Source organism: Marmota flaviventris, chromosome 1, assembly GCF_047511675.1.
Source record: "Marmota flaviventris isolate mMarFla1 chromosome 1, mMarFla1.hap1, whole genome shotgun sequence".
NCBI lineage: Eukaryota > Metazoa > Chordata > Mammalia > Rodentia > Sciuridae > Marmota > Marmota flaviventris.
The window spans coordinates 23,896,017-23,910,951 of record NC_092498.1 but is presented as its reverse complement, the minus strand read 5'-3'; the positions used below and the strand labels follow the sequence as shown (position 1 = coordinate 23,910,951).

The 14,935-nt window shown below is 35.6% G+C and overlaps 1 protein-coding gene across 2 annotated transcripts in view; it reads right to left on the bottom strand.

The window, feature by feature from the left end:
• Positions 1-14,935, bottom strand: part of Ube2h (ubiquitin conjugating enzyme E2 H) — a 101,950-nt gene that overhangs the window by 42,436 nt on the left and 44,579 nt on the right. For both annotated transcript variants that reach the window (XM_027950160.2, XM_027950161.2), the window contains exon 2: positions 295-371. In XM_027950160.2, the coding sequence (XP_027805961.1) occupies positions 295-371 (77 nt within the window). The remainder of the gene's footprint in view (positions 1-294; positions 372-14,935) is intronic.

Genomic DNA, 14,935 nt, shown 5'->3' with positions numbered 1-14,935 from the left:
TAAATAAAATACAAAGAGGGGCTGGGGATGTGGCTGAGTGGTTAAGTACTCCTGGGTTCAATCCCCCAAAACAAACAACAACAACAACAAAACCCAAAATGCACTTCCCAGAAATCACTCTCACAGCTCATTAGAAAGAAAAGTGTATAAAGTAATTATGATGAGAAATTGGTTTTCTCACTGGTTCTAGAGTTCAACTGAACTTACTTTTCAGCAAAAACTATACATGCTACTATTTGTCCATGATGTTCTGTCTTTAAGAATAAAAGACTATAAAAGAACACATATACTTACTTCCTTGTGGTCCATAAAACTTCACTACAAATTCATTGAGTCCTCCCAGGATTGTAACCTCATGCTTACTCTCAATGCTAAGGTGGAAGGTAAAGGAAAGTACACAGGCTTTATATCAGGGGAAGAACTACTGATAACATCCTCAAGATATGCCAACTAAAGTGTTACCAAAACTTGACATGATACTGATACACAGTACACAACACAATACAATACACAACAGCTCTAGTAGTTTAGAAGGCATCTGACTCTAATGAAAAGAATATGAATGAACTTTGGATTCAGAGAGAGACTGCTGTTCAAATCCCAGGACGGTCACTTACTTGGTTTGTGAGCCTCGACAAAATAATGCCCTTTGTGGGCTGGGGCTGTAGCTTAGCAGCAGAACGTTTGCCTAGCATGCATGAGGCACTGGGTTTGATCCTCAGCACCACATAAAAATAATCAAATAAAATAAAAGCATGTGTCCATCTACAACTACAAAAAAATAATGCCCTTTGTTCTCACCCTGTGAATTGGGAAAATAGCATTTAATCTGTGAAGATTAAATATGGAAAATGTATAAGAATACATCTGCCTATATGTAAATGAAAAATGGGCACTTTTAATATTTTTCCTAACTATACCTTCTACTCCCCAATAAGCCCTTAACATAATTCAGTACTCTTTAGTCAAATTCGCATGTCTGGTAAGTCACTAAAAATTCTCCTAAACTAGAAGTGCTATGCTCCTAAAATTAAGGATTTAACTAAGGAAAGTCCCCACAACTTTCTCCTTGGCTTATGAAATACTCAAAATAATTAATGATACAACTTTACTATAAGGCAGACTGTTTTATCTGTTGTATTTATTTTCACTTACTCTTTCCTTTCCTCCCCAGACTCCACCCCCTTTAGACCTGCCTTTAGGTTCTGGTGTGGTCCAGGGCTTTAATTACAGAGAGGTAATTCAGAATTCTAAGTTCTCTTCCTAAAAAACTGACCTGGCCTGGAGCTCTCACCGCTTCACTGACTCAGTTACAGAAAACTAATTAATCCGTCTTAGTAGAAGACAGTGCTACTGATCTAAAACCTATTTGAAGTCTTTGCTTTGTGGACTAACTCAACAATGACACTACGATAGGAATTTTAGGTGGTATGGCTTTGGGAATTTTTCAAATCTAAATGTAACAATAAAGAAGAAAACCAGAAATGACAGAACAGGTATCATCTTTCTCAATCAGCAGTGCCAATTACATTTTAATTACACATATGAATATACAAAATAGATAAATCAAAAATTTTTAAATGATCTCAAATAATGGAAAAAAATGATATTTTTAAAGGTTTGAAATTAAATATTTGGCTCCCCAAGTCCTTGTACTATAGGCCACAATACAAACTGCAAGAGACCAGGTATATTTTGGGTAAAGTCCTTGCTTGAGAGCCTTGGATAGTATCCACAAGAGATATTTAAATTATATAATCCAGACTATACTAATTTAGTCTCATGCTTTTCTAACTGAAAACTATTCTCATAACAAACATACTCAAATAATATTCACATAGGAAAACTGGGATCATTTCTCACTGGTCTAATGACACACAGATGCCTGCTCTGATATACTAAATTTTTCCTGACACCCACAAAATATCCCAAAGCTAATGCAGTATTTTTTGTTTGTTTGTTTTTAAGTACAACATGTTTAAAACATTTTAAAAGTTTTAAAAAAGCACCCTTGTGTGAGTGTGAGTTTGTGTGTGTTGGGGGAGGGGGGGTCAACTCCAGTTATAATATAAAAATTAAAAACAAACAAGAAGCACACAAAGAAAATACTTTTCTACGGAAAAGGCCTTCCTGAGACCAAAGCCAGAAACTGCAAAGGAAAAGATTAGCAGATATTATACATATTTAAAACTTTTATATTGTAAAAGATAAAAAAGACAAAGGAAAGGCTAGGGAGAAAAAATATATAGCATACAACCAAAAAATGTAGATTTTGCTGGGGATATGACTCAGAGGTGGAGCATGGGTATGTTAGCATGCATGAGGCCCTGGGTTCAATTCCCAGCATAAATAAATAAATAAGGATTTTTAATATATATTGTGTCCAACTACAACTAAAAAATAGATATTAAAAAAAAGTTAGGGCTGGGATTGTGGCTCAGTGGTAAAGCACTCGCCTAGCACAGGAGGGACCCGGGTTCGATCCTCGTACCACAAACAAATAAAGGCATTGTGTTGTGTCCATCTACACCTAAAAAAATAAATGTTAAAAAATAAAAGTTCAACTCACTTAAGTTTAAAAAGATTTTTCACTATAAAATTAATAAAGATTAAAGAAATAGATAAAATCTTGTGTTCAGTGGAGTATGAATTTTTACTTCTGAGGTCAACTTTAGCACCATATTCCACAACTTAAAATAAATTTATTCTTTTATTCATATTTTTAAGTTAATTTTTAAAAAAATATTTATTTTTTAGTTGTAGTTGGACACAATATCTTTTATTTATTTTTATGTGGTCTGAGGATCAAATCCAGGGCCTCACATGTGCTAGGCGAGCACTCTACCGCTGAGCCACAATCCCAGCCCTAATTTTTTTTTTTTTTTTTTCAAATAGCCAGCAGAGAGTGTGATATGGTTTCATTGCTTTGAGAAATTGCTGGCAGCACTGAATCTGTACATAGGCATGTCCTGTGCCCCCTCAGTGCTATCCCTGGGTATATATCAACAGATACGTACAGCCATGCTCTCCAAATACATGTTTAAGAAAGTGCACAACACTATATGTAATATCCAAGTATTACAGACAATCACAGGTTCATCAAAAGTTAAACAGGAAACTATGGTGTAGTCATCCAACAGAATTTTATACCACAAATCAACGAAGAGAATGACTTGATACACAAACATAAGGGTTTCACAGATAAGTGAAAAAAACACAGAAACAAAAAAGCAGGTATGATTCTGTTTATATATACTACAGTCAAGCTAAATGAATCAGTAGTATTACAAATTAGGATAGTGGTTACTCTGCTGTGAGAAGCTCAGTGTTAAAGCACCCCTGGGTCCAATCCCCAGTACATTTTTTTTTTTTTAATGAAGTGCTTTTGATACACACACAAACGTTTATAGCAAAACCTGAACCTTAAAGATGGAAAACCACCTAAATTTCTATCAACAGGAAACTGGTTAAATGAAATATAAGCCATCTGTATTACATAGGCTACTACAAGGGTCTCCTAGTGTCCCTGGCCATTGGCTCCACCAATGTTGTTTCTGCTCAACTGAGGGTATCTAGAAGTTAAATATAAAATAGTGGCATAGGTAAAGATATCCTAGCCATTAGGCAAAACTACATAAACTGGCAAAGATAATCAAAGAATAGAGCAAGTTAAAAGATAAAATTAGTTTAAAAAAGAAATCAAACTAATTTTGTAATATAAAAATCCATATTAGCAGTATTCTCCATCAATCAGAAATAATTTGCTATAAATGACACTGATCCATAAGCAATTATTCAATCATTTAAAATTATTAAAGTTATTTCATGTATGTCACTTCTGGAAAACTGAAAATATCTTTTCCATCCTTTACCCAAATAATGCAATATACCTGGGTTTCTTCTATTTTGTTATTTGTTTAGGATCTACTTCCACACTTACATTTACTTGACAAAGATGATTCTACTTTCATAACTTATGTTAAAGTGAAATTAGAAAATCAACACTCCCTTTTCCCTATGATGCCTAATACAACCCACATGTCAGATACAGTAAGTCTCTCTTCAGCTACACCATGCCCAAATAGTCCATTTCATATGAGAAAGCAAACCAAATAAAATTTTAAAACTTCTACCAACTTGGTAAATGAGACACTGTGCTAACTTTAGGACATCTTGGAATGATACAGATGAGAAATCAGAAGGGGGATAAATTAAAGTTTAGTCAAAAGAATAACACTGCATTAAAAATAAGTCATTCCATCACCACCAAATGACTTGCCACAAAAAATATAAAATTACTTGACTACTGTTACCATGAGTATTTATGGTAGAGACCACAAGTTTCTTTCCCTTCTGCTTCAAAATCAAGGGCAAGAAAATAAGAAGGCTGGTTAAAATGACAAAAATAACGATCTATTTCTGAGATGGGTTGGTCAGGCTAGTAGACTAGTGGAAACTCAATCAGAAGGTTCCTTTAATACTTTCTCAGTTTCAAAACTTGAAAATATAAAAATTTCTTGGATGCTACTCTGGCAAAAATTTGTTATATAAACATAAATCATATTTTACTCACCTCCGACCTAAGTTATCACAAAATATTAGTTTTTACCCACTTAGCATTTCACTATTGTGGATTATCACTATTTTCAGAAGAATAGTGATTAACATTCCCAGAAACCCAAGTCCATTTCACTTTTAAAATGCCTATCACCCAGCACCTTATTTCTCCTGAATGGCATTATGATTACACAATTTAAAGGTAAATGCCAAAATGTCAAGAGATAACTGACATTCCTGGCAAAATTCATCCATGAGGATTTCAGAAGTAATTTTTATATACTTCTGAAATTTTCAAGAAAGGGAGCCAAGAGCTAAGCCTATGCCACAGGATTGACGTTGACAGGCCAAAGACTCAGATCTCACACATCATATCCTAAGCTTAGTGATAGAGTTTATAAAATAAATTCTAGAGTAGTGTTTTAGGGAGGGACTGGGATTTTAAAGAACTTGCTTTTGTGAGAGGCAGCAAACTGTACAGCTTTTTCTCTCTAGGTTCAGACCTGTCTGTTTCTGGTTCTTGAGATTAATCACACAGGAAAGTTAAAGAAATTCAGCAATCTTCACCACCTACTTTTCTTGGTAAAAGATGGAAATCCGTTAATCCATTAATAGGAAACTATCACAAAAATATTTGGGGGTTATAAAGAATTATTCTCTTTTAGAAATACATATTGAAATATTTACTATTTTAAATGTATTAAATCTAGGGTATAATACAGTGTAAAAGGGGTACAAAAGGTACTGAAGAAATGGTATTGGCCCTGAGTTCATAATTACTCAACCTGAGTGATTGCTCGATACATGGGGTTTGCCATACTATTTTTGTTTATATTTGGAATTTTCGATAATAAAAAAGCTCTTTTAAAAAACCCTAAAAATATAGTCAGTTATAAACAGAACTCTGTTTTTAGCAGAGATGGGGATGAAACCCATGGCCTCATGCATGCTAGGCAAGCACTCTACCACTGAGGTACATCCCCAGCCTCAGAACTCTAGCTTTGAATAGGCATGACATTTTAGAAAAACTCAGTTACTAGAGCTCTCTTAAGAATTCATAAAATGATCCAACATTTTCCTAAGGTACAACACTTAGTCTGGGGAAGAAAAAGCTAGCTAAGTGATCCAAACACTTTACATTGCTGGACAAGGTGGCACACACTTGCAATCCCAGTAGTTCAGGAGGCTGAGGCAGGAAGATCACAAATTCAAAGCCAACCTCAGCAAAAAAGGGCTGGGGATGTGGCTCAGAGGTTGAGTACCTCTGGGTTTAAAAAAAAAAAAAGACAAAAACCCCAAAGACTTCATATTGAAAAATAATCTGCCAAAGAAAGTAAAATAGTTAACACCCAGAAGTAATCAAATTTAAGTGGCTTCACAAAAATGTCTATAAAAACTCCAACCACAGCTGGACATGGTGGCGCACACCTGTAATCCCAGCTATTCAGGAGGCTGAGGCATGAGGACCCCAAGTTGCAGGCAGCCTGGGCAACTTAATGAAACCCTGTCTCTAAGCACGATTTTTAAAAGGGGTGGGGTTGTAGTTCTGTAGTAGAGTGCTTGCCTGGTATGCATGAGGCCCTGAGTTCAATACCCAGTCCTGGGTTGGGGGAGTGATCCAACAATGGTGAAGGAAGACTAGCATGGCTTTTGTGTACCCATGACAAACAGCCTCTGGGCAAAATAATAACCAAAGAAGTGTCTTTGTTTAAATTATAAGTGAAGAAAAAAAGAGTCCTGTTTATTAGAAAGGCTTCTGGCTTAAATGAGTTTAAATATAAAAGGTATGGGGTTTGTTTAAAGGCTCTTGTTCTTCATATTAGAAGGGGGAATTTTATTCAGAGAAATAAGAATAAAAATAAGCTATTCAGAAAATAAGCAGAAAAATAAAAGGCTTACGGGGGAAGTCTTCTATGAGTAATGGAATCTAAGTGTGTGGATAATATAAAGATTTAAGAAAAATTTTGCTCATTTATCTCTATCTCAAAGGAAAATACTACAGTGTGAAGGGTAATCAATACTATCTCCTAAGCTGAAGCATTTTGTTCTGTTTTTTTCTACAACTATTTTTTAGCTTTTCACATAAATTAACAGGATCCTATTAAGCTGAGCTATAGACAATGCAGAGTGGATCCATTAAATCCACAAAAGATCAAAGAAGCTTTATGTCTAATCAGAATTGGGTTACGACACACTCTACACACCTTCTACATACACACCATTAGGCAAACAACAAAATATATATATTCTTAAACACAGCCTGTCTTTAAGAAAAGTGAAGTCTAGTATGAGAATACAAGATTTGGTCATTAAGCAATAAACACAAAAAGGGGTTTGCACAAAATGCTAATAGAATTTGGAGTAGAAAAATTTCCTTTGTTCTGACAAGAGAAAGCACAAGTTGGCTATGGGAAGCAAGTATTTACAGAATACTTTAAAATAAGAATGTGATTTGGACACATAGAGGTAGCAGGAGCCATTTAAAGCAAATACTTAATTTAGGTCCAGAGATGGCTGACACTGAATTTTTATTTTGAGTGGACCCCCAGGAGTTCTAACAGAAAGCAGGCCAAGACCAGATTATGGAGCAACCTGAAAGCATGGATTTATCTAGTGAATAGGGACACAATATATCCACACATAGTACATGTAAGTGTGTTCTACATAGATAAACTAGTTTTGGTGTACAGAACAGGTACAGGGTAACAGAGTTAAAGCAAAAGAGCAGAAAGAAATGTTCAAGACCTCAACACAAAGATAATAGTTGCGGGAATGATGGGAAAGATTGTGTGGCCTTTACAGTTGACTGGACATGGAACAGGTGTAGAAAGCTCTGGTTGCTAGAATGTCACATTTTCATGAGAAATCAAAAACCAGATTTCTACATAAATCTAATTTCTAAATGTACACAATGCATAGATGTTCCAGTGTGTCTCAGTGAGGCCTGCCTGACAACGCCATTTTCAACCACACACTCTTGCCACAATGTGATATATGTATTTTATTTTATTTAGTGTAATACTTATCTCCTATTTAAGACAAACTTCACAAGGGTACGGATTGTCTGTTTTGTTTGCTGCTGTATTCCTGGATCCTGGAAGAGCTCCCAGCAAACGGTAGGTATTCAGTCAACATTTATAAAATGAACACATGAATGAAATTGCAAGACAGCCATGGCCTGTTGCTGCCAGGCCAAGATCTGTGTATAGTTCCAAGAAAGTCAGACAGGTGAGGTGATACCATCAATGAATGGCACAGTGGAAGAGAGAAGAAACAGGTTTTTGTTTTGTTTTGTTTTTAATGGGAGATTCTTAATTCACTTTTGCACCTGCCGAACTTGAAGTATCATCAGATAAGCCAAGTGATGATGTATTATAAACAGGTGGATGACTCATGAATTAAAAAGAAGTCACCCTGTAAATCACTTAACTCTGAACATGTCTTCTACACTCTAGAAGAGCAGGAGGAGGGGGAATGTGGGGGGATAGTTGGATAAAACCTCACTTGCAAGGTCACTGAAGATTTAATGAAACACATATTCAGGTACCTGGCCCATCAAGAGACAGGGCCTCATGCACACTAGGTAAGTGCTATGCCACTTGTCTATTCCCCCAGCCCTCAATTTTTTAAAATGTAAACTAAAGAACACTATACCTAAAATTTACTTAAGCAACAAACTTTTTTAAAGCAATACCTAAAAATTTTGTTTTCTTCTGTATTCTGGTTAAGAGAGAGATACTTTTCCTCATGCTGGGTTATTACTATTAATAATAGTTGATATGCTGTACTAAAAAATACAATGATGCCCTTAGGAACTAATCAGGTAGAGACTCCTTACACTGTGATGCTAAAGTCCTTGCATTAAGAGGTTCTTAGTTTCTCTCTCTCTCTCTTTTTTTTTTACATTACTTAAAGTTTCTCCATTCTTAACCTCCTTTAGTTAGATCTGGGAGCTATCACTAGGCTACTATCCTTTAAAAAATATCTAGAGTTGGGCTAGAAAGATTAGATAACCAAAGCTCATGAAATTACATTTTTTTAAAAAAGGGTAAACAATATGTTCTAAGAAAGATAATCTCTAATGAATAAAATACACAACTCTTAGCAGTTTTACAACTAAGTAAACTAAGTCCCTTCTAAGAAATGTACCACCTATTCAAAAATTGTTACTTCAAGATAGGTATGTGCTGGCCACAATGTGCATGCCTGTAATCCCAGCAGCTCAGGAAGCTGAGAGCAGGAGGATCACAAGGTCAAAACCAGCCTCAGCAATTTAGCGAGGCCCTAAGCAAAACGCCCTAAGCAACTTAACAAAACCTTGTCTCAAGTAAAAATAAAAAGGGATAGAATGTGACTCAGTGTTTAAATGTCCCCGAGTTCCTGGTACCAAAAAAAAAAAAAAAAAGTATATGTTGTTTAAAAGCAAATAAAGCAAAAAAATTTTGGCAACTTACTATAGTATCTTAAAGACATCACTAAGGAGAAGCATATATTTTTATTTTTTTTAATATTTATTTTTTAGCTCTCGGCGGACACAACATCTTTGTTTGTATGTGGAGCTGAGGATCGAACCTGGGCCGCACGCATGCCAGGCGAGCGCACTACTGCTTGAGCCACATCCCCAGCCCAGAGAAGCATATATTTTTAAAATTGTACATAGTCAAAACATTTACACCAGTACGCTCTGGTATCAATATGGTTTAAGTAGGCCTGCCCAACTTGTGTGTTGGAAACTTGGTCCCAGTATGGCACTGTTAAGAGGTCACTTAGAGTGATACTATTGGAAGGGATTAAGATGGTTTCAGTAGGACCCTGAACTAGTTTCTGGAGGAAAAAATTGCTATAAAAAGGTCAAGCCAGGGCTGGGGTTGTGGCTCGATCCTCAGCACCACATAAAATTAAAAAAAAAAAAAAAAAAAAAAGGTCAAGCCAGGGGCTACGGGGGTTCAGTGGTGAGGGCTCACCTAGCACATGTGGGGCATTAGGTTCCATCCTCAGCACCACATAAAAAGTGAAATAAAGATATCCTGTCCGTCTACAACTAAAATATATATATATATTTTTTTTTTTTTTTTTAAAAAAAGGTCAAGCCTGGCCCCTCGCCTCACTCTGGTTTCCTGTCTGGTCATATGAACTCTATTATATGCTTCCACCATGGTACCACCAACCATCAGGCCCTTACCAGAGGATGAACCAATGTGGCTGCCCAATCTGGAATCTTCAGCTTCCAAATACGTATTACTGTGTAATACGTAAACCTCTTCTCTTTATAAAATCACCCAGCATTAGGCATTTTGTTATAGGAACAAAATACAAACTAGTACAAGACAGGAGTAAGGTTAAATAGCAGGTATGTTCTTTACCTCCCAGCAGACTATAAATTATACCAGCTTTAGGAGAGATTGTTAATAAAAATTTCAAGTGTTTCACTTCATTTAGAGCTTCTGTATCAGAAACCAAAGTAAACACTGGCAAGATCCTAGAAAATATTATTTTTTTAAAGCGAAAAAAATCTTTCCCTGAACGTATTATTTTGCTTAAACTTTATTAAAAGTAAAAATTCTAAACAGAAAAGTTCAATCATAAGTTACAGAAAATAATTTTTAAAACAGGTTTAGAAAAGGTATATTAGATATAGGAGAAAGCTCATCTCTGCCCCCATTCCTAATAAAATATATTAAAAGTAGATTTATAAAATCAAATACTCAGATGACTCAGTTGCAGAAAAGCAGAGAGAGAGAGAAAGGTAAAGGGAAATAGGAAACAACAATGATGCCATCTTGAAATCAACAGGATATACATTCCAAACAGAATTAAGATTTATATTTTCAAAAAAAATACAAATCCCAATTATGCCTTTAAAAAAATTTGGAAGTTAGAGGCTATCTATAAAATTCAAATAACTCAACAAACTTCACTACTTGCAATTTTATGGCAACAGTATCTTTTGTTTACTTATAACTGAAAATTACAAATTTATGTAATATATAATGCACATAAGTAAATTAGCAGCATATCAGCTCAGCAGTGTTATTTCTCTTAAATAACTTATAGAAGGTTAATCCTAAATTTATTTTTCACAATTTGGTTTCCTTGATATAACTGATTCAAGGTAAAACTGCAAGCATATTAAAAACCCATCAATTTGGGCTGAAGATATAGCTCAGTTGGTACAGTGCTTGTCTCACATGCACAAGGCCTTGGGTTCAATCCCCAGCACCAAAAAAAAAAAAAAAAAAATTCATTGACTGGCATGTGCAAGGCCCTGGGTTGGATCCACAGTGCCACAAAAGCAACAAAAAAAACCCATCATCTGTGGAACACAGTGGCACAAGCCTGTAATCCCAGCTAGCTGAAAGAAGGTAGAAGGATAGCAAATTTGAGGCCAGCCTGTCTCAAAACACAAAAGGCTATGGATGCGGCTCAGTGCTTTCCTAGCATATGTGAGCCCATGGATTAAATCACCAGTGCAACAGTCAGGGGATTTATTAAAAGCATCATCCTTCTAAAGCATTGCTTTTTTTTCTTTTTGTACTATGGATTGAACCAGAACACTTAAACACTGAGCCACATCTCCAACACCACGCTCCCCCACCCCATTTTCTTTTGGTCATGCTGGGGATTGAGGCCTTGTGCATGCAAGCCAAGCATTCTACCAGGTATATATCCCCAGCCCTTTTTTCAATATTTTATTAGAGACATGATCTTACTAAATTTGAACTCTTGATCTTCCTGCTCAGACTCCCGAATCACTGGGATTATAGGCATATGCCAACATGCCCCGCTCTTTTATTTTTTCACAGTGTTGGGCAACAGAACGCAGTAACTAAATTGCCCAGGCTGGCCTTAAATTTGTGATCCTCTTGCCTCAGCCTTTGTAGTACCTGGGATTACAGGCATATGTCACATCTGGCACAATCATTATTTTCTTAAGTATGATATAGCGGGCTGGGGATGTGGCTCAAGCGGTGGCTCAAGCGGTAGCGCGCTTGCCTGGCATGCGTGCGGCCCGGGTTCGATCCTCAGCACCACATACAAACAAAGATGTTGTGTCCGCTGAAAACTAAAAAATAAATATTGAAAATTCTCTCTCTCAAAAAAAAAAAAAGTATGATATAGCATGATGGTTATTTAAAAAAAACCCATATTTTTAAGAGAAGCATATTAATATACAAAAGGCAGTAAATGACAATGTGTTAGATTTGCCCCAAAATATTTGAAAAGGAAGAAAGAAGATGTATGAGGAAAAAAAGTGATAATTGTGAGATGTTAATATGGGTGATGGAAATTCATTATACTACTCTTTTTGTCTACATTTGAAAATTTTTGTAACCAATAGATAATTCTGCTTTTGTTTCACTTCTAATTCTTTTTCCATTTTTTCCCCCAGAAGACTACATATCTGACTACAATCTACTTCCACAGAAAGATGACACTGTTAAAGAACTACCAGTTGGTCAAGAATCCAATTTAAAATCTACAAACTTGGAATATAACTTTGAACAATTGAGAAAAAAATATAAGCCTTCAAGATTCTTAGGACAAAAAAATCAACAATCCACAATGTAAATCCAAACAAATGATTTAGGAAAACTTTTAAAAACTTTTCTGAATCTAAAAAGAATTTAAAAAATAAAACTTTTCTGAAGTATTTTAGAAGGCCAGACCTCAAGAAATATCTGGTACTTGATTAAAACATATAGTTTTCCTTTCCTGATCTCAAAGGATTATAAAAATCAATTTCTTAGGGCTGGGGTTGTGGCTCAAGCGGTAGCGCACTTGCCTGGCATGCGTGTGGCATGGGTTCGATCCTCAGCACCACATACAAAGATGTTGTGTCCGCCGAAAACTAAAAAATAAATAAATCAGTTTCTTAAGACAACAAAACTCTTTCCTGATTAACTGCATTTAGCTAGGGCTATGTCACAGCCTGTAGCACCTGTCAGATAGGAGCTGTGGTACAGAGAGGAGGCATTATGTGACACTCTAGACCTGTGAATCTTCAGTGTGGAAGCAGATGAAACCACACCTGTGTGAGAGAAGCCAGCAGAGACAAAGAACCCTGTCATTTCAAAGTCCTACTATATCTAACCACAGGAGGTTGGTAAGGCAGACTAGAACAACGACAAAGAAATCCCACCCTTAAGGATCACAACATTTAACCTTGAAAACTTCCAAGTTATAAGGAACATTCAAATTCTCCATAAATAATACAGAAACATGCAAATAACTGGTGGTCCTCTGCAAAATCCTAATGAAAACGTGTTGCAAAACATCCACTCATAGTGCTTAGAACAAAGCTCATCACAAAGCTGTTTCTCAATAATATTAACTAAGCTAAACTTACTACGGTCTGATGGAATATCTTTGTAGTGCATTTGGTGTTCATGTTTCTGATGCTGTTGTCCCTGAAAAATCTTTAAGAACACTAACTCCTTTTTTTTTTTTTTAATTACCACCCAAAAGACTATACACCACTTTGACCTTAGGAGAGTTGGACACAAGCCAATTCTATCAATGAGGACAGAATTAAGCTAAGCAAGTGTTTAAAAATCCCCACTCATAGACATTCAAATCAAGACACATGAATCATTGACAGTAAGCAATGGCATTTTATAAGGCAATATTTTCTTTGGCTTTCTTCATGGTGACATATATAGTACATTATACTTATAATGTGGTGATAAGAATTAATAAATCCCGAGCATTGTACCTATTCAGCAGACGAAGATTATCAAAGTGTGAACAATAATGGATCACAGATAATAAGCAGAAAGCATCTTAGATATGCTATCATCCTCTTCCTCTTACAAAACACTCAACATACCCTGAAGTGATGATCTATGTAGTAAAAGACCCTAATTAAAAAGGTCCACAACACAGACCAACCATGGCTCTTCCTTCACTTCTGAAGACTGGCTAAATTACTAGTTTGGATCTTTAGAGATCAACAATTTTCATCAGCCTTATTAATTTTTATGACTTCGATAAGATCAAGGAAGATTTCTAAAAGCAAATTCTTCAAAATTCAAATATAAAAATATAAAAAGAAAAAGATAACACACATGCATATAAAATTGGTTTTCCCTTATAAACAAGTTAGAAACCCCTGCTCTAAAGCTCTGATCACAAGAACTCCTCATCTCTTTTCCAGAACATGAAGAGCTGACATCTGCTATTCTCTTTTATACTATTCCATGTTCACTAAGCATAGCAGGTATCAAGTATTAAGTGGCTGTAATGACAATTCAACTTTGATTTCATAAAAATTAAAAGGGTTCAGAGAACAACACAGACAAGCCTTTTTGAAGCAATGCATGCACAAAAGGGTAACAGATTCAAGATCACTGTCAAGAGTTCATACTGAAGAAAGCAAAACTACAGATGAATACACTAGATAAATCACATGTAATTTTATTTAGTATTCTATTAAGTAGAGAAGAAATGTGTGTTTCAAAACAACACAGATTTGTCGAAACTGGACTCAACTGGACCCAGTTTCTATTGCTCATTTGGAAGACTTTTGAGAGGCAGTAGCAATCATCTGTAATTAATAAAGGCCTGGATAAATAGATTTTAAAAAGCATCAAAAAGTAATATGAAGTGATATGGAAAATAACTTCCTCTCAATTGAAGTTCTGCTTAAAATCTAAATTAAAGATTAGTTGATAGGCATATTATTGCCTAAAATAGATATGACACTGCCTTATTTATTATCTTTATGAATAATTAGATGAAAGAACTGGGATGGAAAATAACAGAAACTGTAATGTTATTTTTATTTAAAAGTCTATAGGGGAAATGGCAAATGAAGGGGGGGGGCGATTTTTTTTTTAAATATGCACAAACAGTAAGTGAATAAAGGCTAGATTGTTAGGAGGTACAAGAAGGAAAAATTTTTTGTTTATTTTTATTGTGCTGGGGATCAAACCCAGGGCCTCACACATGTGAGGTAAGTGCCCTACCACTGAGCTACCACCTCAGTCTAGAAATGAAATTTTAAATGAAAAGAAACTGCTTTTAAAGAAACATTTTACTATAAGAAAAGCATTCCAGTGTAAGCAAATGAGCAGAAAACCCTGGAAAGTCAAGAGCAGAGAGGTAAAAGGAGACTGTAACTAGGTGTATGTGATACAACAACAAGGATGTCAGAGCTATTTTCAGCATAACACAAGTAACAGGTGGTAGAGCTCAAGAGGAAGCTGGTAGCCCTGCCACTAAGACTGCTAGCTCAAGACCAGCAGAAATTATTAACACGGAATAAGAAATGGGTTGTCAGATCCAATGAAGAGTTTATGAAAGTGATAAATAAGTTTTAGGAAGCTAATCTAACAGTTAAAAGTAAACAGAAGTTGAAGAATTAAATATGCACAAACAG